Source organism: Triticum urartu, chromosome 6A, assembly GCF_056163025.1.
Source record: "Triticum urartu cultivar PI428250 chromosome 6A, HENAU_Tu73, whole genome shotgun sequence".
Lineage (NCBI taxonomy): Eukaryota > Viridiplantae > Streptophyta > Magnoliopsida > Poales > Poaceae > Triticum > Triticum urartu.
Window position 1 is genome coordinate 469109341 of NC_141878.1, and position 24292 is coordinate 469133632.

General features: G+C 44.4%; 1 protein-coding gene across 13 annotated transcripts; it reads right to left on the minus strand.

Annotated features, from left to right (window-relative positions):
* Window positions 1-580: 580 nt before the first annotated feature.
* LOC125514126 (protein REVEILLE 6) lies at window positions 581-4877 on the minus strand. 13 transcript variants are annotated; one of them, XM_048679387.2, is made up of 10 exons: window positions 4493-4877; window positions 3539-3596; window positions 3180-3303; window positions 2954-3076; window positions 2750-2869; window positions 2393-2502; window positions 1925-1984; window positions 1312-1600; window positions 967-1073; window positions 581-887 (listed from the first exon to the last, which is right to left on the minus strand). In XM_048679387.2, exons 1-9 carry the CDS (start codon window positions 4648-4650, stop codon window positions 1039-1041), a joined length of 1077 nt encoding a protein of 358 aa, XP_048535344.1. In that variant the 5' UTR covers window positions 4651-4877; the 3' UTR covers window positions 581-887; window positions 967-1038. The 13 variants fall into 13 exon arrangements, with proteins under 13 accessions (XP_048535344.1, XP_048535346.1, XP_048535345.1 ...); XM_048679389.2 differs by having other exon boundaries at window positions 581-875; window positions 1424-1600; window positions 2750-2872; XM_048679388.2 differs by having other exon boundaries at window positions 1424-1600; window positions 2750-2872.
* Window positions 4878-24292: the final 19415 nt, after the last annotated feature.

Genomic DNA, 24292 nt, shown 5'->3' on the forward strand with positions numbered 1-24292 from the left:
CCAGGATAAATACGAGCACCGGGATTTAAACCATGATGGGCTCAGGATACCACTGTCCTCATGACCATCCAACCACATGTTGGTTCTTGTATGTAGTCCCTATTAGAATCTCTAAAAGGACTTATATTTAGAAACAGAGGGAGTAGTACATTTTTGGTTAAACTTACTCTGGTCATCTAAAATTACCAGAAAATAAATTGAATCGATATATATGGAGTATAGCAGAATATGAGTATAGGCCAGTCTGTACAATAACACAAATGCGATGGTTCTGGGTTCTTTCTCATTACAGAACTTAAATGGCAAGTGCACAAGTCACCTTCTCGTTCAGAATATATTTTTAGTAAAGGCTCATTCGCAATGCATAACAGAAACACGAATCCATGCGGAAATAAGCCGCGTTTATGATAACCCCAACTGAATTGCTTATGGTAACCTCAACTGAAAGCAATTCTCAACAGACAGCAGATGGGAGTATTATGCTTATGTCATGGTCACACGGGACAGTATCTTGCCAGACACGGAAACGAAAACGACATCATCGACTGAACTCAATGGAGGGAAAAGGGAGTAACCAACATTACTCAAAATTTCCTTTCCATTTACTATCACTAAGAACAGCACTTTCAAGCTTTGACGGAAGCAACATCCGCGCCAAGGTACCGGGGGAGGAAAGGTACACGCTTCGGGGCAAAAATATATACACATCAGGCTATAGACAGATCTCACCTTATGGAAGCCAACTGTACATGGTTGCACCCTTACACATTCTACGGTTCGAAGCTAGCTAGAAATACAATGGTGCAAGCGCCTTCATGGGTGCTCCAGGAAAACCCCCTATTCAGAGACCAAGATGAAACTATAGGCAGCACCATCTGCATTTAATCCTGAAACAGTTACATAATTGCCGGTGAATCGTGCAAACTACAAAGGATAGATAAAAATGAAACAAGATGGAAGACTTACATGAACTATCAAAAAAGGCTCAATGCATTATCCGTAAGAAGTGAGCTTCTGGAGCTCCCTAGCTCTAGCCCATCAGAGGTGGAATTGTACGAAGACAGCAACTTCCTCTGTATTATGTTGCATAGGATACATGTTAGTTCCCTTTTCAGATTAAAACAATTTAATTTCTGAACAGGTAATGGAACTAATACGAATGCTGGAGTTGAGTATCAGTTTAAATCATTTCTTACTTTCCAGGCCCAACATGCTTAAGAGACACATTTTCCCTTAAAGGTTGACTACTTACAATACAAATTAAATTTGGTCCTTTTCGATTTTGCAGAAGAAACGGGTATCAGCACATACCAAATTTCTGATAATTTTGAAAGTTTGCAAAACATGATGACTCTAGACACATGATAGCTGCCCAAATATTCCAGTCATTCTGCACAGTGGCAACAAGTTGTACTGACAGTACCAGAAAGGCAGAAACCATGGCAATTGGGCAAACCCTGCTAGAAGCACAGTGTGTGAAGAGACACCCAAGTTCAAGAAGACACGAGCATGCTGTTGAAATCCTCTGCAGTTTCTTTATAGGAAAGAAATAACTTCTGCTACTGACCAAATAAGGAGTTAAACATCTGAAACTGACTGCCTGCCCATCAAATATGCATTTACGGGATGTATTAAACTGGTTACCTTGACACCACCATAGAACATAATAACTGTTAACATACAGCAATACATGCATAACGCATGAGATAGCTCTGCTACTAGCATTAACTTTCAGATCTCAGATATAGTAAAGAAAGGTCTATCAATAAGATAAACAAGCATGGCAATATGCACTGAAGTTCTGAATAAAAACTACAACAGCTTGACTTATAAGTTATAACAACTGCTGGTAACATGAAAAGGCAGTGAACAATTTAGTGCAAATATGATCTATAGCATAACGAAATGTTGGATAGCTACTTACTTGATCTTCAAAATCAGGACTGGTCAAGTTGATGGAGAGATTTCTCATCAACAACAGTGCCTAGAGATCAAAAGGCACAAATGTCAGTTGATGAGAAGTAGACATTTCAAACCATTATTATTCGAGAAAATATGAATTCAACATGCCATGAATTAGTTTCGACATAACACAAATGGTTAAAATGATGACAAAACAAGCATATACAGTTTGTTGCAATGCTTAAAAACTAAACATGCATATAGACTTTTGCTATGCTTAAATCAGGAGCTTTCTGCATAAGCCGGACATAAGAAATTTTAGAGCCGAAGAGTATTTACTCTTGTGATTTATAAATTCTTGATTTGACAAAGCAATTATTTTGGAGAAATTGGGCAACGCAACAATACAACCATAGCCTTAGTTAAGCTATGCTTATGGTCAATTTCTTTATGAATAGAAGAAAACCTAGTATATCAACGATTCACATACCGTTTCAACATCAATTGGATTCATCTCCTTCAGTTTCTGCAAATGGCCCTTTGTGCTTGGATCGAAAACACTGCCTAAGAAGCTGTATACTTGAGCAAAATCTGGCATAACTGTATCAAAATTTGAAAGAGGGGGTTAAAGGAGCTTAAAATGGCAGGTCAGATAAAAAAATAAAGCAGTCCTGTGACAAAAGCCACGATAACAGTACAGTAAAATCTATGGATGAATGAGCTGTAAGTATTTCTTTATCCTATTTATTCATTCCAACGAAGGAACCACGTGTTATAAATACTAGAACAGAACTGCAAAAGTCAACAAATAGACTATCAGAAGTATCTAAAGACTAGAGGTACTGACTGCGGAGTGACGGAACTTGATTTATCTGGTCATTGGTTTCACCAGATTGCCATGCCCTTGGAGGGCCTTCACTACTGCTTGAGCAAAAAATGTTTGGACCCATAGACCCAGCACCTAAATCTTCTGAGCGAAAGGAGGCAAGGATTAACTGACGAAGAGTACACTTCGACTATTTATAGAGGAGGGGCACCTTGGAGTACAAACCTTTCATGAAAGATGAGGCAACAACTGGTGGGATAGAATTGTGGGTCCATGGAGAAACAGCCACGTTCATTCCTGAATTTCTAAGCATGGCAGATGGATCTGTCTTCAGGGCATATCCTGACTCTGCAAGACAAGAGAAGATAGTGAAGCAACTGTCGGTATAGAGAGGCACCGATAAAATGATAATGTAAAATTGTTACTTGTAAAACTAAGTTCGATGACTCACCATTTTTGGAGGCCTTCTGAGGGTATGGGTGGGCAGCTTTACGCTTTGGTCGTGGAGGTGGGACATGTTCGCTGGTTCCATTTTTCTGAACCTTCAAAAAATACTTCTGTGCATGGCTCCTTATCTGCAAAAACAAGTTAATATGTAAAATGAAAATGGTTCTACCGGAGAAGCCATTGCCAGGAAAATTGATCCAAGCGCATGTGCAATGTTTGCACAGAAAAACGAGGAGACATCGGTTGTTTACAAAGCAGCAGACATCTCCATTTGTAAGGTTTAGTAAGGTGGTCCATTATGTTGGGATTGTGGTGCAAATTGATCATAATTTCACTTGATTTTTCAGTTTATTATCCAAATACCTGGATGACAGTCTTCGAACCAACAAAAGCTTCTATCTTTTTCCAGTCACGATCAAAGCTGAAAAGAACCCAGGTTTTCCAGATTAATGTCACATTAAGATGAAATCTTATGTAATTGACTATCAAATCTTCAACACATATAGGTGAATTCAACTACAGTGACTGTCAAATTATCCGCACAAAAAACACATTTGTCGGTACACCTGAACGAAAACTATTTTACCTATGCATCCTGAAAAAGACCTACTCCTTGCGTTCACAAATATAAGATTTTCCAACTTTTTTGTGAATCGGATGTATATAGACACGTTTTAGTCCATATTGAAATATCCAAAACGTCTTATATTTGTAGGGAGCAGTACATAAATGATGGTGCGTATGAGACTCTGGGTAATCGAGTTGTAGGAATGCTTACTAAATTCTACTCCCTCTGTACCGGAATATAAGACGTTTTGTAGTAGATATTTATGGCTTGAAAAATTATGCTCTTCACTGAAAAAATGTCTATAAAAACGCAATACAATTGCAGAAGAACATTGGTATGCTAGTGATCTATCATCATCAAACTTTAAACAACCGAACAAAGAAGCTAAGTTCAGCAAACACTATAGACACAAAAATAATAATTAGCGCCAGCTAACTAACACATCAAAAAGACTAGAAAAAAATATATCCAATCGTTGGCCCAAAGATCACAGAAACATGGACGCTATGCGAAGTTTTGAGCCAAGCGCGAATGGACTAATTTTTTTCCTTCGAATTAAGGGGTTCCCCCCAATTTCATTTCTGAAACTGATAGTAATAGAATCAGTTTTTCCAGCCCATTTGCAAGTTCAAACAGAGAGAATGGAATTGCGCGGAGAAACACAAAAGGGGAAGGGAAGAAAACCGTGGAGAAGCACAAAAGGGGAAGGGAAGAAAATCGTGGAGCACCACAGTTCAGCGTCTGCTTACAGCTGCAGGGCCTCGAGGAACTTGTCGTGCTCCTGCTCCGTCCAGCTCTCGCGCGACTTGGTGATGGTGTAGGGCTTCCGCACCTTCTTGCTGGCGTCGTCGCCCGACGCGGCGGCGGCCGCCTCGGACAGCGGCGGCGGCGGGTTCGTGGAGACCATGGGGGACGCACGGAAGGCCAGAGGGCGGCGGCGTGCCAGGTCCCGTTGGGTGCCGGTGCCGGTGCCCGTCTCTCGCTTGCTGGACCGGGGGATGGAGAGGGATGCTTTTGTCCGTAGCACGGCCGCGGCCGCCTGCGTGGTGGCTGCTTTGCGTCGCGTCGCGGTGTGGGCGCCGGGCCGGGTTGGGTGGGAGTGTGTGGGTGGTGGCGCCGCAGGGGGGGCGTGCGGGGTTTTGGCCGCGCGTTTTGGTTGCGGGCAGAGAGAGTGTGCGCGGGCCCCGCCGCGCGGGCCACGGGGCGCGCGCGCTTGTGGCTGCGCTGCGCGGGCGGAAGGCCCACTTGCGCCCCGCACGTCCCCCTCACCCCACCCCCACCCCACCACACACGCGGGGTCGCTCTCGGCTCCGCTGCTGCTGCTGCTGGCCGCCGGCGTCACGCCGAGCTCGTTCATGTGGCTGGCTGCTCGCGTCCGCTCGCCGCGCGCTGTTTTTTAAGCGGAGCACGGTTGAGTAAGCGAGCGTCAAAGGCGACTGGCCAGCCCCAACGCACGACCCTTCGGGTGTGTCCGTTTTGACTGATGAGACGGTCCGACGTGTGACCCATCCGTAAAATATGTCTCCTGCTCGACCCATTTCGAACGCAAAATTTAATCGGGTTTGATCGGGGTTTACGATTGAATGAACGCACATGCATTCTCTCGTCGTCCGTCTCGGGCTTGCATGTCGGTCGTCCAACTACCCCCCACCGACCCCATTTAATCCACACGAATGGGCGAGCCCGTGGGTCAATCACAGAACCGCCATCCGCCGTGTCCTCTTTTATGGCGAAGCTATGGACTGGCCAGTCCACTTCCACTTTCCCACGTGTCCACACCATTGCTCCCTCCCTCCCAGACAGCAAAGCTAGCCTAGCGCAGCTCCACACCTCACTCTCCGTCGTCCATGGGCTTCTGGAAGTGGGTGCCCTGCAAGGAAGGCCAAGCACGACCATGAGGCGGTGGTCGTCGTCCGTCTTGTCTGGAAGCGCGGCCACCCACTCCACCTCACCTCCGGCGGCCGTGCCACGCTTTCGACCGTAAGTCAACGTCGACATCTGCCACCGGTACTGGGAGACCGGCACCCCGCTGCCATGGTCTGATGCCCACCTCCCCAATGGATGGCACTGAGCCAGGATCGGGTGCCCATTCCCCTCGTCCCCGCGAGCGGCCGCGCCCGCCTCCAAGAGACCGCCCGCCGTCGCGCACGGATCTCGCGCTCATATCTCGCCGACTGGCGCTATGGCGTCGACTCGCCCCTCTGGGACACATGGTTTTAGGACGAGCACGACATGCGCCAGCAAACTTTCTTTGCGGGCTGTGCTCGTAGCCTGCCCCGCACGCCTCGTGTGCGCGTCGTGAGCCCGCCCAGAGTGTGCGGCCGCATGCGGGTGTGCGGCCTGACGCCGACGCCCTCTCCCTCCCCGTCGCCACTATCACCGCCACCTCCCACCATGACGGCCGAGGAGGAGGAGCGGCTGGTGCAGGTCGTGATGGAGGACTCTGAGAGGGAGTACAAGCGTAGCCAGGAGAAGCAATGGGAGGGGCTGGAAGAGATGCTAGCGCTCTCGGCCGTCGAAGACATCTACGTGTCGGAGCTGGAGGTGAAGCAGGAGGTGATGGAGGACCAGCCGCCCACCCCGGCCTGGAACCAGGTGTTGTACGAGCAGTCGTGGTCGTGGACGACCACAGTGCCATGCAACTTGCCGCCGCCACCGCCACCACCACCGCAGCTTGCACAAGACGCGCCCGCCCCATTTTGGAGGCCGCCGCCCCACCTCTGGATGCCACCTTCGTAACCTCACTAGGGACGATGGCGACGAGGACTGTGGTGCCCGAAGAAGGCGACGGCATCGGCGGCGCGTGGGCGGCGGATCTACCTTTTTGTGTTTTCTTTTAATTTCAACTTAGGTACTATGTGCGGGCCGTGACTATTGTAAACTTTTTAATTAAGTTATCATTATATATTTATGTTTTAAGCTATTCTGCAATGTCTTTTTTTCCTTCTTTTTAAGTCTAGTACGGACATAAAGTTTAGAATGACGCCGCGCGCTTGGTGCACCGACCGATGGGCAGCCAAACCCGGCAAGAGGCGTTCGTTTTGCCGACTCAAACAGATAGAATTCAGATAAAAAGGATGCCCGTTTGGGGTGGGCCAGAGCGGGCATATATGAAAAGTTTGGTTGGTGCCTTCGCGACGGCTATGCTACCATGCTTTTTCTCTCTGACGAAGATGCTGATAATTCGGGGCATCATGCGTGCGCGTGTCCCACCGTGGATACTGGGTAGGGATGCCGGGAGTTTCACCATCGTGCCGATGTAGCACGCACGCACGCGCTTGCTTGCTTTTTATCGTACGGAGGAGAATTTCCCTCCGAAGGCTTATGCAGATTGTTCGGGACCAATGTGTTCTTAGCCTTGTGTTCATTGGCTACTGAGTGAGATGAATGGTACGGATCAATCCCACTTGATAATCGATCTTATCCTTGCTGCGGTAACGTAATGTAATCAAGGCAACTTTACCTCCTTTTGATCTTGCCGTAACCAATCATAATAAAAGTGTCTCGTAGTGTACTGCGTCGACGAAGAAGTGTTAAGTAGCCACCACCTGTACCATGATATTGATGAAAACTCATGGGGTAGTGGCAGAACTTTTATTTGCTGCTTACTACCCAAAAAAGGGTCACCTTCGAGCTTTATTTTGTTTTATTTATTTTGCGTCAGATAGCCTCACTTAATTACACTTATATTGTAACAATTGTATGTAATCTGAAAGCTAAAGATCCAAACATTCGGAATAGTTTTGCAAAATAAATTAAAACTCTCCAACAATTCCCATAAACACAGAAAATTACAAAAAGATGGCTCTTCCCGTAAATTCTATATATAGAAAATGGCTTTTTCCGTAAAATTCCACGTCAGCTAACTGTCATAGGACTTCGCCACGCAGCCGCCACATCCACCGCCCCCACCATTCGCCGCCGACCATTGCCAGCACATTGCCCGCCCTCTCGCTCACTAACACCTAACATGCCAACTTCCCCTAAAGTTTACAGACATCTCGTAACACCACTTTTACGGAGAGTGTTTTAGGGAGTTGTTGGGAGAAGCCTATAGGGTGTATTGCAAGTGATGGACACATGTTTTAGGGAGTTGATGGACTCAAAAAAGTAATCATTATGATGGTATACTTGTGATGGACTTAGTAATATCAAGTTAGTACTCCGGTGGCCTTAGGACCATGGAGACGGAGTGGATCTCGGCCCTTGCCGGTGGCAGGGCTCCGTTTTTATATCTTTTTCGAGATTTGTTAGGTTTTTGTGTCCTACTCAGGAAGGCGACACGACGGCGGCTCCCTGGGGATGGAATAAAGGTCTCCCCTGCTAGCCCCCATTCCGGTGATGCGTCTAGCATCATCAGTGGGTGTGTGGAGGTGTGTCTCCGACGGATCTGTCTTTGATGGATTTGCTCGGATCTGTTCGTCATTCGTCTTTATTCGTGTGTCTTCAGGTTGGATCCTTTTGATCTACACTCTTCATCCGCGGCGGTTGCCGTTCTGGTGCATTGGTTCCATGGGGCCTTAGCACGACGACTTCCCGAGTGTCTACTACAACAAGTGTTGGGGAACGTAGTAATTTCAAAAAAAAAATCCTACGCACACTCAGGATCATGGTGATGCATAGCAACGAGAGGGGAGAGTGTGTCGACGTACCCTCGTAGACTGAAAGTGGAAGCGTTAGCACAACGCGGTTAAGTCGTACGTCTTCACGATTTGACCGATCTAAGTACCGAACGTACGTCACCTTCGAGTTCAGCACACGTTCAGCTCGATAACGTCCCACGAACTTCGATCCAGCAGAGCTTCACAGGAGAGTTTTGTCAGCACGACGGCGTGATGACGGTGATGATGTTGCTACCGACGCGGGGCTTCGCATAAACACCGCTACGATATAACCGAGATGGAGTATGGTGGAGGGGGCACCGCACACGGCTGGAATAGATCAACAGATCAACTTGTGTGTTCTAGGGTGCGCTCCTGCCCCCGTATATAAAGTAGCAAGGGGGAGGCGGCCGGCCAGGAGGAGGGCGCGCCAGGAAGGGAGTCCTACTCCCACTGGGAGTAGGACTCCTCCTTTTCCTTGTTGGAGTAGGAGAGGGAAGGAAGGGAGAGAGGAGGAGAAGGAAAAAGGGGGGCGCCCCCCCTCCTTGTCCAATTCATACTAGAGGGAGAGGGGGCGCGCGGCTGCCCTGGCCGCCCCTCCTCTTCTCCCACTAAGGCCCATGAGGCCCAATTAACTCCCGGGGGGTCCGGTAACCCCCCGGTACTCCGGTTTTTATCTGAAACCACTCGGAACACTTCCGGTGTTCGAATATAGTCGTCCAATATATCGATATTTACATCTCGACCATTTTGAGACTCCTCGTCATGTCCGTGATCATATTCGGGACTTCGAACTACCTTCGGTACATCAAAACACAAAAACTCATAATACCGATCGTCACCAAACTTTAAGCGTGCGGACCCTATGGGTTTGAGAACTATGTAGACATGACCGAGACACGTCTCCGGTCAATAACCAATAGCGGAACCTGGATGCTCATATTGGCTCCTACATATTCTACGAAGATCTTTATCGGTCAAACCGCATAACAACATACGTTGTTCCCTTTGTCATCGGTATGTTACTTGCCCGAGATTCGATCGTCGGTATCTCAATACCTAGTTCAATCTCGTTACCGGCAAGTCCCTTTACTCGTTCCGTAATACATCATTCTGCAACTAACTCATTAGTTATAATGCTTGTAAGGCTTATAGTGATGTGCATTACCGAGTGGGCCCAGAGATACCTCTCCGACAATCGGAGTGACAAATCCTAATCTTGAAATACGCCAACTCAACAAGTGCCTTCGGAGACACCTGTAGAGCACCTTTATAATCACCCAGTTACATTGTGACATTTGGTAGCACACAAAGTGTTCCTCCGGTAAACGGGAGTTGCATAATCTCATAGTCATAGGAACATGTATAAGTCATGAAGAAAGCAATAGCAACATACTAAATGATCAAGTGCTAAGCTAACGGAATGGGTTAAGTCAATCACATCATTCTCCTAATGATGTGATCTCGTTAATCAAATGACAACTCATGTCTATGGCTAGGAAACACAACCATCTTTGATCAACGAGCTAGTCAAGTAGAGGCATACTAGTGACACTTTGTTTGTCTATGTATTCACACATGTACTAAGTTTCTGGTTAATACAATTATAGCATGAATAATAAACATTTATCATGATATAAGGAAATATAAATAACAACTTTATTATTGCCTCTAGGGCATATTTCCTTCAGTCTCCCACTTGCACTAGAGTCAATAATCTAGTTCACATCGTCATGTGATTTAACATCAATAGTTCACATCTTTATGTGATTAGTTCACATCTCCATGTGACTAAAACCCAAAGGGTTTACTAGAGTCATTAATCTAGTTCACATCGCTATGTGATTTACACCCAAAGAGTGATCATGTTTTGCTTGTGAGAAATTTAGTCAACGGGTCTGCCCCATTCAGAGCCGTATGTATTTTGCAAATTTTCTATGTCTACAATGCTTTGCACAGAGCTACTCTAGCTAATTGCTCCCAGTTTCAATATGTATCTAGATCGAGACTTAGAGTCATCTAGATCGGTGTCAAAAGCTTGTATCAATGTAACTCTTTACGACGAACTCTTTTATCACCTCCATAACGGAGAAATATTTCCTTAGTCCTCTAAGGATAATTTTGACCGCTGTCCAGTGATCTACTCCTAGATCACTATCGTACTCCTTTGCCAAACTCAGGGCAGGGTATATAATAGGTTTGGTACATAGCATGACATACTTTATAGAACCTATGATTGAGGCATAGGGAATGACTTCTCATTCTCTTTCTATTTTTTGCCGTGGTCGGGTTTTGAGTCTTTACTCAACTTCACACCTTGCAACACAGGCAAGAACCCTTTCTTTGCCTAATCCATTTTGAACTTCTTCAAAACTTTGTCAAGGTATGTGCTTTGTGAAAGTCCAATTAAGCGTCTTGATCTATCTCTATAGATCTTGATGCCCAATATGTAAGCAGCTTCATCGAGGTCTTTCATTGAAAAACTCTTATTCAAGTATCCTTTTATGCTATCGAGAAATTCTATATCATTCCCAATCAACAATATGTCATCCACATATAATATTAGAAATGCTACAGAGCTCCCACTCACTTTCTTGTAAATACAGACTTCTCCAAAAGTCTGTATAAAACCATATGCTTTGATCACACTATCAAAGCATTTATTCCAACTCCGAGGAGCTTGCACCGGTCCATAAATGGATCGCTGGGGCTTGCACACTTTGTTAGTACCTTTTGGATCGGTAAAACCTTCAGGTTGCATCATATACAACTCTTCTTCCAGAAATCCATTCAGGAATGCAGTCTTTACATCCATTTGCCAAATTTCATAATCATAAAATGCGGCAATAGCTAACATGATTCGGACGGACTTAAGCATCACTACGGGTGAGAATGTCTCATCGTAGTCAACTCCTTGAACTTGTTGAAAACCTTTCGCAACAAGTCGAGCTTTGTAGACAATAACATTACCATCAACGTCTGTCTTCTTCTTGAAGATCCATTTATTCTCGATGGCTTGCCGATCATCGGGAAAGTCAACCAAAGTCCACACTTTGTTCTCATACATGGATCCCATCTCAGATTTCATGGACTCAAGCCATTTTGCGAAATCTGGGCTCATCATCGCTTCCTCATAGTTCGTAGGTTCATCATGGTCTAGTAACATGACCCCTAGAACAGGATTACCATACCACTCTGGTGCGGATCTTACTCTGGTTGACCTACGAGGTTCGGTAGTAACTTGATCTGAAGTTTCATGATCATCATCATTAGCTTCCTAACTAATTGGTGTAGGTGTCACAGGAACTAGTTTCTGTGACGAACTACTTTCCAATAAGGGATCAGGTACATTTACCTCATCAAGTTCTACTTTCCTCCCACTCACTTCTTTTGAGAGAAACTCCTTCTCTAGAAAGGATCCATTCTTAGCAACGAATGTATTGCCTTCAGATATGTGATAGAAGGTGTACCCAACAGTTTCCTTTGGGTATCCTATGAAGACACATTTCTTTGATTTGGGTTCGAGCTTATCAGGTTGAAGCTTTTTCACATAAGCATCGCAGCCCCAAACTTTAAAAAACGACAACTTTGGTTTCTTGCCAAACTATAGTTCATAAGGCGTCGTCTCAACGGATTTTCATGGTGCCCTATTTAACGTGAATGCAGCCGTCTCTAAAGCATAACCCCAAAACGATAGCGGCAAATCAGTAAGAGACATCATAGATCGCACCATATCTAGTAAAGTACGATTACGACGTTCGGACACACCATTACGCTGCGGTGTTCCAGGTGGCGTGAGTTGCGAAACTGTTCCACATTGTTTCAAATGTAGACCAAACTCGTAACTCAAATATTCTCCTCCACGATCAGATCGTAGAAACTTTATTTTCTTGTTACGATGATTTTCCACTTCACTCTGAAATTCTTTGAACTTTTCAAATGTTTCAGACTTATGTTTCATTAAGTAGATATACCCATATCTGCTTAAATCATCTGTGAAGGTGAGAAACTAACGATACCCGCCGCGAGACTCAATATTCATTGGACCACATACATCAGTATGTATGATCTCCAACAAATCTGTTGCTCGCTCCATTGTTCCAGAGAATGGCGTCTTAGTCATCTTGCCCATAAGGCATGGTTCGCAAGTACCAAGTGATTCATAATTGAAAGTGCAACTATCCCTAGGTGGTTTTGGTAATTCATAACAACATATAGCTCATTGAGCTAATGCTATTCCAAGATGATTATTTCAGGAAAGCTCAATGATTGGCATGGCATGGATATGAAAGTGGAACCCTCAAAATGCTAAGGACAAAGGATTGGCTCAAGCTCAAAAGCTCAAGACTCTTCATTTCATATTTTAGTGATCCAAGATCACATTGAGTCTTTAGGAAAAGCCAATACTATTAAGGAGGGATGAGGTGTTGCTTCATGTGCTTAGTGATATGCTCCAAAACCCTCAACTACTTTCCCATATCCACATATGACCTAAACTCTAAGCCAAACTCGGTCCTACCGATTCTTCCTATCCGGCGCCACCGAGTTTCACTTGTCATTAGCCCTGCCAAACCCTAGCAATTCGGTTCTACCGATAAGGATCTCGGTCCCACCGAGATGGGGTTGCAAACTCTCTGTTTCCCTTTCGTAACTTTTCGGTCCCACCGAAAGAATGAATCGGTCCCACCGAGATTGCAATGTAAACTCAGTGTTTCCCCTTTGTAACTTTTCGGTCTCACCGAGTTCCACTCGGTCTCACCGAAAGAGCAAATCGGTCCCACCGAGTTTGCCTGACCAACTCTCTGGTTAGCTAATTACCAAATTCGGTCTCACCGAGTTTGTGTAATCGGTCTCACCGAGATTATGTTATGCCCAAACCCTAACCGAATCGGTCCTATCGAGTTGCATGTCAGTCCCACCGAAATTCCTAACGGTCACTAGGTTTACTAATTCGGTCAGACCGAGTTTTCTGATTCGGTCCCACCGAGATTGGTAAATTGTGTGTAACGGTTGGATTTTGTGTGGAGGCTATATATACCCCTCCACCTCTTTCTCATTCAGTGAGAGAGCCATCAGAACACACACACCATTCCAACTCATTTGTTCTGAGAGAGAACCACCTACTCATGTGTTGAGATCAAGACATTCCATTCCTACCATATGAATCTTGATCTCTAGCCTTCCCAAGTCGCTTTCCACTCAAATCTTCTTTCCACCAAATCCAAATCCTATGAGAGAGAGTTGAGTGTTGGGGAGACTATCATTTGAAGCACAAGAGCAAGGAGTTCATTACCTACACACCATTTGTTACTTCTTGGAGAGTGGTGTCTCCTAGATTGGCTAGGTGTCACTTGGGAGCCTCCGACAAGATTGTGGAGTTGAACCAAGGAGTTTGTAAGGGCAAGGAGATCGCCTACTTCGTGAAGATCTACCACTAGTGAGGCAAGTCCTTCGTGGGCGATGGCCATGGTGGGATAGACAAGGTTGCTTCTTCGTGGACCCTTTGTGGGTGGTTGCTTCTTCGTGGACCCTTCGTGGGTGGAGCCCTGTGTGGACTCGCGCAACCGTTGCCCTTGGGTGGAGCCCTCTGTGGACTCGCGCAACCGTTACCCTTCGTGGGTTGAAGTCTCCATCAACGTGGATGTAGGATAGCACCACCTATCCGAACCACGGGAAAAACATCCGTGTCTCCAATAGCGTTTGAATTCTCCAAACCCTTCCCTTACATTCTTGCAAGTTGCATGCTTTACTTTCCTCTGCCAATATACTCTTTGCATGCTTGCTTGAATTGTGTGATGATTGCTTGATTTGTCCCAGAATAGCTAAAATCTGCCAAGAACTAAAATTGGGAAAAGGTTAAGTTTTTATTTGTTCAAGTAGTCTAATCACCCCCCTCTAGACATACTTTCGATCCTACGATAATCAAGTGATTCCAAAAGTCCATCAGTATGGAGTTTCTTTATGCGCTTTACACCAATATGACCTAAACAACAGTGCCACAAATAAGTTGAACTATCATTATCAACTCTGCATCTTTTGGCTTCAACATTATGAATATGTGTATCACTACTATCAAGATTCAACAAAAATAGACCACTCTTCAAGGGTGCATGACCATAAAAGATATTACTCATACAAATATAACAACCATTATTCTCAGATTTAAATGAATATCCGTCTCGCATCAAACAAGATCCAGATATAATGTTCATGCTTAACGCTGGCACCAAATAACAATTATTTAGGTCTAAAACTAATCTCGAAGGTAGATGTAGAGGTAGCGTGCCGACGGCGATCACATCGACTTTGGAACCATTTCCCACGCGCATCGTCACCTCGTCCTTAGCCAGTCTTCGCTTAATCCGTAGTCCCTGTTTCGAGTTGCAAATATTAGCAACAGAACCAGTATCAAATACCCAGGTTCTACTGCGAGCTCTGGTAAGGTACACATCAATAACATGTATATCACATATACCTTTGTTCACCTTGACATCCTTCTTATCCGCTAAATACTAGGGGCAGTTCCGCTTCCAGTGACCAATCTGTTTGCAGTAGAAGCACTCAGTCTCAGGCTTAGGTCCAGACTTGGGTTTCTTCTCCCGAGCAGCAACTTGTTTGATGTTCTTCTTGAAGTTCCCCTTCTTCTTCCCTTTACCCTTTTTCTTGAAACTGGTGGTCTTGTTGACCATCAACACTTGATGCTCCTTCTTGATTTCTACCTCCGTTGCCTTTAATATTGCGAAGAGCTCGGGAATTGTCTTATTCATCCCTTGCATATTATAGTTCATCACGAAGCTCTTGTAGCTTGGTGGCAGTGATTAAAGAACTTTGTCAATGACACTATCAACATGAAGATTAACTCCTAGTTGAGTCAAGTGATTATGATATCCAGACGTTTTGAGTATATGTTCACTGACAGAACTATTCTCCTCCATCTTGCAGCTATAGAACTTATTGGAGACTTCATATCTCTCAATCCGGGCATTTGCTTGAAATATTAACTTCAACTCCTGGAACATCTCATATGCTCCATGACGTTCAAAACGTCGTTGAAGTCCTGGTTCTAAGCCGTAAAGCATGGCACACTGAACTATCGAGTAGTCATCAGCTTTACTCTGCCAGGCGTTCTTAACGTCATCAGCAGCATCTGCAGCAGGCCTGGCACCCATCGGTGCTTCAGGATGTAATTCTTCTGTGCAGCAATGAGGATAATCCTCAAGTTACGGACCCAGTCCATGTAATTGCTACCATCATCTTTCAACTTTGCTTTCTCAAGGGACGCATTAAAATTCAATGGAACAAAGGCACGGGTCATCTATCTACAATTAACATAGACAAGCAAAATACTATCAGGTACTAAGTTCATGATAAATTTAAGTTCAATTAATCATATTACTTAGGAACTCCCACTTAGATAGACATCCCTCTAATCATCTAAGTGATCATGTGATCCAAATCAACTAAACCATGTCCGATCATCATGTGAGATGGAGTAGTTTTCAATGGTGAACATCACTATGTTGATCATATTTACTATATGATTCACGCTCGACCTTTCGGTCTCAGTGTTCCGAGGCCATATCTACATATGCTAGGCTCGTCAAGTTTAACCTGAGTATTCTGCGTGTGCAAAACTGGCTTGCACCTGTTGTGGATGAACGTAGAGCTTATCACACCCGATCATCACGTGGTGTCTCGGCACGACGAACTTTGGCAACGGTGCATACTCAGGGAGAACACTTTTATCTTGAAATTTAGTGAGAGATCATCTTATAATGCTACCGTCAATCAAAGAAAAATAAGATGCATAAAAGATAAACATCACATGCAATCAATATAAGTGATATGATATGGCCATCATCATCTTGTGCTTGTGATCTCCATCTCTGAAGCACCGTCATGATCACCATTGTCACCGGCGCGATACCTTGATCTCCATCGTAGCTAGCATCGTTGCTGTCTCGCCAACTATTGCTTCTACGACTATCGCTACCACTTAGTGATAAAGTAAAGCAATTACAGGGCGATTGCATTGCATACAATAAAGCGACAACCATATGGCTCCTGCCAGTTGCCGATAACTCAGTTACAAAACATGATCATCTCATACAATATAGCATCATGCCTTGACCATATCACATCACAACATGCCCTGCAAAAACAAGTTAGACGTCCTCTACTTTGTTGTTGCAAGTTTTACGTGGCTGCTACGGGCTTAGCAAGAACCGTTCTTACCTACGCATCAAGACCACAACTATAGTTTGTCAAGTTAGTGTTGTTTTATCCTTCTCAAGGACCGGGCGTAGCCACACTCGGTTCAACTAAAGTTGGGGAAACTGACACCCGCCAGCCACCTATGTGCAGAGCACGTCGGTGGAACCAGTCTCGTGTAAGCGTACACGTAATGTCTGTCCGGGCCGCTTCATCCAACAATACCGCCGAACAAAAGTATGACATGCTGGTAAGCAGTATGACTTGCATCGCCCACAACTCACTTGTGTTCAATTCGTGCATATAACATCTACGCATAAAACCAGGCTCAGATGCCACTGTTGGGGAACGTAGTAATTTAAAAAAATCCTACGCACACTCAGGATCATGGTGATGCATAGCAACAAGAGGGGAGAGTGTGTCCACGTACCCTCGTAGACCAAAAGCGGAAGCGTTAGCACAACGCGGTTGATGTAGTCATACGTCTTCACGATCCGACCGATCCAAGTACCAAACATACAACACCTCTGAGTTCAGCACACATTCAGCTCGATAACGTCCCACGAACTCCGATCCAGCTGAGCTTCACAAGAGAGTTTCGTCAGCACGACGGCGTGATGATGGTGATGATGTTGCTACCTGAAGGAAATATGCCCTAGAGGCAATAATAAAGTTATTATTTATTTCCTTATATCATGATAAATGTTTATTATTCATGCTAGAATTGTATTAACCGGAAACATAATACATGTGTGAATACATAGACAAATAGAGTGTCACTAGTATGCCTCTACTTGACTAGCTCGTTAATCAAAGATGGTTATGTTTCCTAACCATAAACAAAGAGTTGTTATTTGATTAACAGGATCACATTATTAGGTGAATGATCTGATTGACATGACCCATTCCATTATCTTAGCACCCGATCGTTTAGTATGTTGCTATTGCTTTCTTCATGACTTATACATGTTCCTATGACTATGAGATTATGCAACTCCCATTTGCCGGAGGAACACTTTGTGTGCTACCAAACGTCACAACGTAAATGGGTGATTATAAAGGTGCTCTACAGGTGTCTCCAAAGGTACATGTTGGGTTGGCGTATTTCGAGATTAGGATTTGTCACTCCGATTGTCGGAGAGGTATCTCTGGGCCCTCTCGGTAATACACATCACATAAGCCTTGCAAGCATTGCAACTAATGAGTTAGTTGTGAGATGATGTATTATGGAACGAGTAAAGAGACTTGCCGGTAACGAGATTGAACTAGGTATGGGATACCGACGATCGAATCTCGGGCAAGTAACATACCGATGACAAAGGGAACAACGTATGTTGTTATGCGGTCTGACCGATAAAAGATCTTCGTAGAATATGTAGGAGCCAATATGAGCATCCAGGTTCCGCTATTGGTTATTGACCGGAGACGTGTCTCGGTCATGTCTACATTGTTCTCGAACCCGTAGGGTCCGCACGCTTAAGGTTTCGATGAGAATTATATTATGAGTTTATGAGTTTTGATGTACCGAAGTTAGTTCGGAGTCCCAGATGTGATCACGGACATGACGAGGAGTCTCGAAATGGTCGAGACATAAAGATTGATATATTGGACGGCTATATTCGGACACCAGAAGTGTTCCGGGGAAGTTTCGGATAAAACCGGAGCACCGGGGGGTTATCGGAACCCCCCGGGGGGTTAATGGGCCTCATGGGCCTAAAGTGGAGAAGAGGAGGGGCTGCCAGGGCAGGCCGCGCGCCCCCTCTCCCCCTAGTCCGAATTGGACAAGGAGGGAGGGGCGGCGCCCCCCCTTTTCCTTCTCTCCTTCCCCCTCTCCTACTTGGACAAGGAAAGGGAGGGGAGTCCTACTCCCGGTAGGAGTAGGACTCCTCCTGCACGCCTCCTACTAGGGCCGGCCGCACCCCCCTTGGATCCTTTATATATGGAGGCAAGGGGCACCCCTAGACACACAAGTTGATCCATGTGATCATATTCTTAGCCGTGTGCGGTGCCCCCTTCCACCATAGTCCTCGATAATATTGCAGCGGTGCTTAGGCGAAGCCCTGCTACAGTAGTACATCAAGATCGTCACCACGCCGTCGTGCTGACGGAACTCTTCCCCGACACTTTGCTGGATCGGAGTCCGGGGATCGTCATCGAGCTGAACGTGTGCTAGAACTCGGAGGTGCCGTAGTTTCGGTGCTTGATCGGTCGGGCCGTGAAGACGTACGGCTACATCAACCAAGTTAACACTTCCGTTGTTGATCTACAAGGGTACGTAGATCACACTCTCCCCCTCTCGTTGCTATGCATCACCATGATCTTGCGTGTGCGTAGGAATTTTTTTGAAATTACTACGAAACCCAACACTACCGACGCAGGGCTTCGCCTAAGCACCGCTACAGTATAACCGAGGTGGAATATGGTGGAGGGGGCACCGCACACGGCTGGAATAGATCAACAGATCAACTTGTGTGTTCTAGGGTGCCCCCCTGCCCCCGTATATAAAGGAGCAAGGGGGAGGCGGCCAGCCAGGAGGAGGGTGCGCTAGGGAGGGAGTCCTACGGGTTGCAATGCTTTTCCTTGTTGGAGTAGGAGATGGAAGGAAGGGAGAGAGGAGGAGAAGGAAAAAGGGGGGTGCCGCCCCCTCCTTGTCCAATTCGGACTAGAGGGGGAGGGGGGCGCGGCTGCCCTGGCCGCCCCTCCTCTTCTCCCACTAAGGCCCATGAGGCCCAATTAACTCCCCGGGGGATTTCGGTAACCCCCCGGTACTCCGGTTTTTATCCGAAACCACTCGGAACACGTCCGGTGTCCAAATATAGTCGTCCAATATATCGATCTTTATGTCTCGACCATTTAGAGACTCCTCATCATGTCCGTGATCATATCCGGGAGTTTGAACTACCTTCGGTACATCAAAACACAAAAACTCATAATACCGATCGTCACCAAACTTTAAGCGTGCGGACCCTACGGGTTCGAGAACTATGTAGACATGACCGAGACACGTCTCCGGTCAATAACCAATAGCGGAACTTGGATGCTCATATTGGCTCCTACATATTCTACGAAGATCTTTATCGTTCAAACCGCATAACAACATATGTTGTTCCCTTTGTCATCGGTATGTTACTTGCCCGAGATTCGATCGCCGGTATCTCAATACCTAGTTCAATCTTGTTACCGGCAAGTCTCTTTACTCGTTCCGTAATACATCATCCTGTAACTAACTCATTAGTTACAATGCTTGCAAGGCTTATAGTGATGTGCATTACCGAGTGGGCCCAGAGATACCTCTCCGACAATCGGAGTGACAAATCCTAATCTTGAAATACGCCAACTCAACAAGTACCTTCGGAGACACCTGTAGAGCACCTTTATAATCACCCAGTTACGTTGTGACGTTTGGTAGCACACAAAGTGTTCCTCCGGTAAACGGGAGTTGCATAATCTCATAGTCATAGGAACATGTATAAGTCATGAAGAAAGCAATAGCAACATACTAAACGATCAAGTGCTAAGCTAACAGAATGGGTCAAGTCAATCACATCATTCTCCTAATGATGTGATCCCGTTAATCAAATGACAACTCATGTCTATGGCTAGGAAATAGAACCATCTTTGATCAACGAGCTAGTCAAGTAGAGGCATACTAGTAATACTTTGTTTGTCTATGTATTCACACATGTACTAATTTTCTGGTTAATACAATTATAGCATGAATAATAAACATTTATCATGATATAAGGAAATACAAATAACAACTTTAATATTGCCTCTAGGGCATATTTCCTTCAACAAGGTTTGCCCGACTCCGGCGAGGGAGAGGCGATGACAGTGGCACGCCTTTGGCTCGCTTCAGTGCTTGTAGTCGTCGCTAGGTGGTCTACGGATTTGGATGTAATTTTTATTATTTCTAGTGTTTGTTGTACTACCATGATTGTAGATGAATATATTGGAAGTTTTTCCCGCAAACATTTTTTCGTACTCCTATAAAATGTTTGTCTAGACATTTTGTCAAGGGAATACTACATTTACAAATGGGGTTCCATAAATTAATATGACGGAATATGTTTTCATATGAAATATGATGGGCCATGCTTCCGGTTAATTGAAATTGTTAAATTTAACAATTCATAGTTCCTATGGTATTTCCACAGATCGTAGCCAGTGTATCAATAATTTGAAACAAGTGTTATAGATCCGTTCGTAGTTTTGTTGATCTGACGTGGGAAAGGGCATATGGAATATTTAACATAAATATTGGGCGACATTCATCCTATAGGATTAATTAGGGACTACCTTCCCGATTGGCCAAAAGCTCCCTCTGCCATCCTCCCATGGTCTACAGTCTCTGGACAAAAACTAAAGAGTTGAGACAAACAAATCCGCTCGACCTTCTAACCTTCTTCTACTCAATGGTAGATGCTACGTCTTGAGCTTGCGTTGGTTTTCCCCGAAGAGGAAGGGATGATGCAGCAGAGTAGCGTAAGTATTTCCCTCAGTTTTTGAGAACCAAGGTATCAATCCAGTAGGAGGCCACGCTCAAGTCCCTCGTACCTGCACAAAGCAATAGCTACTCGCAACCAACGCGATTAGGGGTTGCCAATCCCTTCACGGTCACTTACGAGAGTGAGATCTGATAGATATAATATTTTTGGTATTTTTGGTATAAAGATGCAAAGTAAAAAAGTAAAAGCAAAGTAAAAAGCAAAGCAAGATTAAAGTGATGGAGATTGATATGATGAGAATAGACCCGGGGGCCATAGGTTTCACTAGTGGCTTGTCTCAAGAGCATAAGTATTCTACGGTGGGTGAACAAATTACTGTTGAGCAATTGACAAAATTGAGCATAGTTATGAGAATATCTAGGCATGATCATGTATATAGGCATCACGTCCGTGACAAGTAGATCGAAACGATTCTGCATCTACTACTATTACTCCACTCATCGACCGCTATCCAGCATGCATCTAGAGTATTAAGTTAAAACAGAGTAACGCCTTAAGCAAGATGACATGATGTAGAGAGATAAATTCATGCAATATGAAATAAACCCCATCTTGTTATCCTTGATGGCAACGATACAATACGTGCCTTGCTGCCCCTTCTATCACTGGGTAAGGACACCGCAAGATCGAAACCAAAGCTAAGAACTTCTCCCATGGCAAGAACTACCAATCTAGTTGGCCAAACCAAACGAATAATTCGAAGAGACTTGCAAAGATAACCAATCATACATAAAAGAATTCAGAGAAGATTCAAATATTATTCATAGATAGACTTGATCATAAACCCACAATTCATCGGTCTCAACAAACACACCGCAAAAAGAAGATTACATCGAATAGATCTCCACAAGAGAGGGGGAGAACTTTGTATTGAGATTCAAAGAGAGAGAAGAAGCCATCTAGCTACTAACTATGGACCCGAAGGTCTGAGGTAAACTACTCACACTTCATCGGAGAGGCTATGATGATGTAGAAGCCCTCCGTGATGACAGCCCTCTTCCGGCGGAGCTCCGGAACAGGCCCCAAGATGGGATCTCATGGATACAGAAAGTTGCGGCGGTGGAATTAGGTTTTTGGCTCCTCTTCTGATTGTTTGGGGGTATGTGTGTATATATAGGAGGAAGAAGTACGCCGGAGGAGCAACGAGGGGCCCACGAGGCAGGGGGGCGTGCCCTAGGGGGGCGCTGCCACCCTCGTGACCGCCTCTTTTGTTCCTTGGAGCAGGGTCCAAGTCTCCTGGATCACGTTCGGTGAGAAAATCACGTTCCCGAAGATTTTATTATGTTTGGACTCCGTTTGATATTCCGTTTCTTCGAAACACTGAAATAGGCAAAAAACAGCAATTCTGGGCTGGGCCTCCGGTTAATAGGTTAGTCCCAAAAATAATATAAAAGTGGAAAATAAAGCCCAATATAGTCCAAAACAGTAGATAATATAGCATATGGAGCAATCAAAAATTATAGACACGTTGGAGACATATCAGGCATCCCCAAGCTTAATTCCTGCTCGTCCTCGAGTAGGTAAATGATAAAAAGAGAATTTTTTATGCGGAGTGCTACTTGGCATAATTTCAATGCAAATCTTCTTAATTGTGGTACGAATATTCAGATTAGAAAGATTCAAGAAAAAAGTTTATATTGACATAAAAATAATAATACTTCAAGCATACTAACAAAGCAATTATGTCTTCTCAAAATAACATGGCCAAAAAAAGTTACAAAATCATATAGTCTGGCTATGCTCCATCTTCACCACACAAAGTATTTAAATCATGCACAACCCCGATGACAAGCCAAGCAATTGTTTCATACTCTAACTTTTTCAAAAACTTTTTCAATCTTCACGCAATACATGAGCGTGAGCCATGGATATAGCACTATGGGTGGAATAGAATGGTGGTTGTGGAGAAGACAAAAAGGAGGGGAAGATAGTCTCACATCAACTAGGCGTATCAACGGGCTATGGAGATGCCCATCAATAGATATCAATGTGAGTGAGTAGGGATTGCCATGCAACGGATGCACTAGAGCTATAAATGTATGAAAGCTCAAAAAGAAACTAAGTGGGTGTGCATCCAACTTGCTTGCTCACAAAGACCTAGGGCAATTTTGAGGAAGCCCATAATTGGAATATACAAGCCAAGTTCTATAATGTAAAATTCCCACTAGTATATGAAAGTGACAACATATGAGACTCTCTATATGAAGAACATGGTGCTACTTTGAAGCACAATATATGAGACTTGCTATATCATGGTGCTACTTTGAAGCACAAGTGTGGAAAAAGGATAGTAGCATTGCCCCTTTTTATTTATTTTCTTTTTTTGGGGCCTTCTTTTTTTATTTGGCCTTTCTCTTTTTTTATTGGGACAATGCTCTATTGAATGATGATCATCACACTTTTATTTATTTACAACTCAATGATTACAACTCGATTCTAAAACAAAGTATGACTCTATATGGATGCCTCCGGCGGTGTACCGGGATATGCAATGAATCAAGAGTGACAAGTATGAAAAATTATGAACGGTGGCTTTGCCACAAATACTATGTCAACTACATGATCATGCTAAGCAATATGACAATGATGAATGTGTCATGATGAACTAGGTGGTGGAAAGTTGCATGGCAATATATCTCGGAATGGCTATGGAAATGCCATAATAGGTAGGTATGGTGGATGTTTTGAGGAAGGTATATGGTAGGTGTATGATACTGGCGAAAGGTGCGTGGTATTAGAGAGGCTAGCAAAGGTGGAAGGGTGAGAGTGCGTATAATCCATGGACTCAACATTAGTCATAAAGAACTCATATACTTATTGCAAAAATCTAGAAGTTATCAAAGCAAAGTATTACACGCATGCTCCTAGGGGGATAGATTGGTAGGAAAAGACCATCGCTCATCCCCGACCGCCACTCATAAGGAAGACAATCAATAAATAAATCATGCTCCGACTTCGTCACATAACGGTTCACCATACGTGCATGCTACGGGAATCACAAACTTTAACACAAGTATTCTTTAAATTCACAACTACTCAACTAGCATGACTTTAATATTATCACCTCCATATCTCAAAACAATTATCATGCTTCAATCTTTTCTTAGTATTCAACACAATCAAAAGAAAGTTTCACAAATCTTGAATACCAAGCATATTATTATTAAGCAAATTACCATGCTATTAAGAGACTCTCAAAATAATTTAAGTGAAGCATGAGAGATCAATA

What these genes read in the sequence shown, in the direction of transcription:
- LOC125514126 (XM_048679386.2), bottom strand. Translation starts at nt 4,650, where the DNA reads ATGGTCTCCACGAACCCGCCGCCGCCGCTGTCCGAGGCGGCCGCCGCC. An exon ending in TTCCTCGAGGCCCTGCAGCT is followed by an intron (nt 3,597 to 4,492) that starts GTAAGCAGACGC and finishes GGTTCTTTTCAG; the next exon opens with CTTTGATCGTGACTGGAAAA. An exon ending in TCAGAAGGCCTCCAAAAATG is followed by an intron (nt 3,077 to 3,179) that starts GTGAGTCATCGA and finishes CTTGTCTTGCAG; the next exon opens with AGTCAGGATATGCCCTGAAG.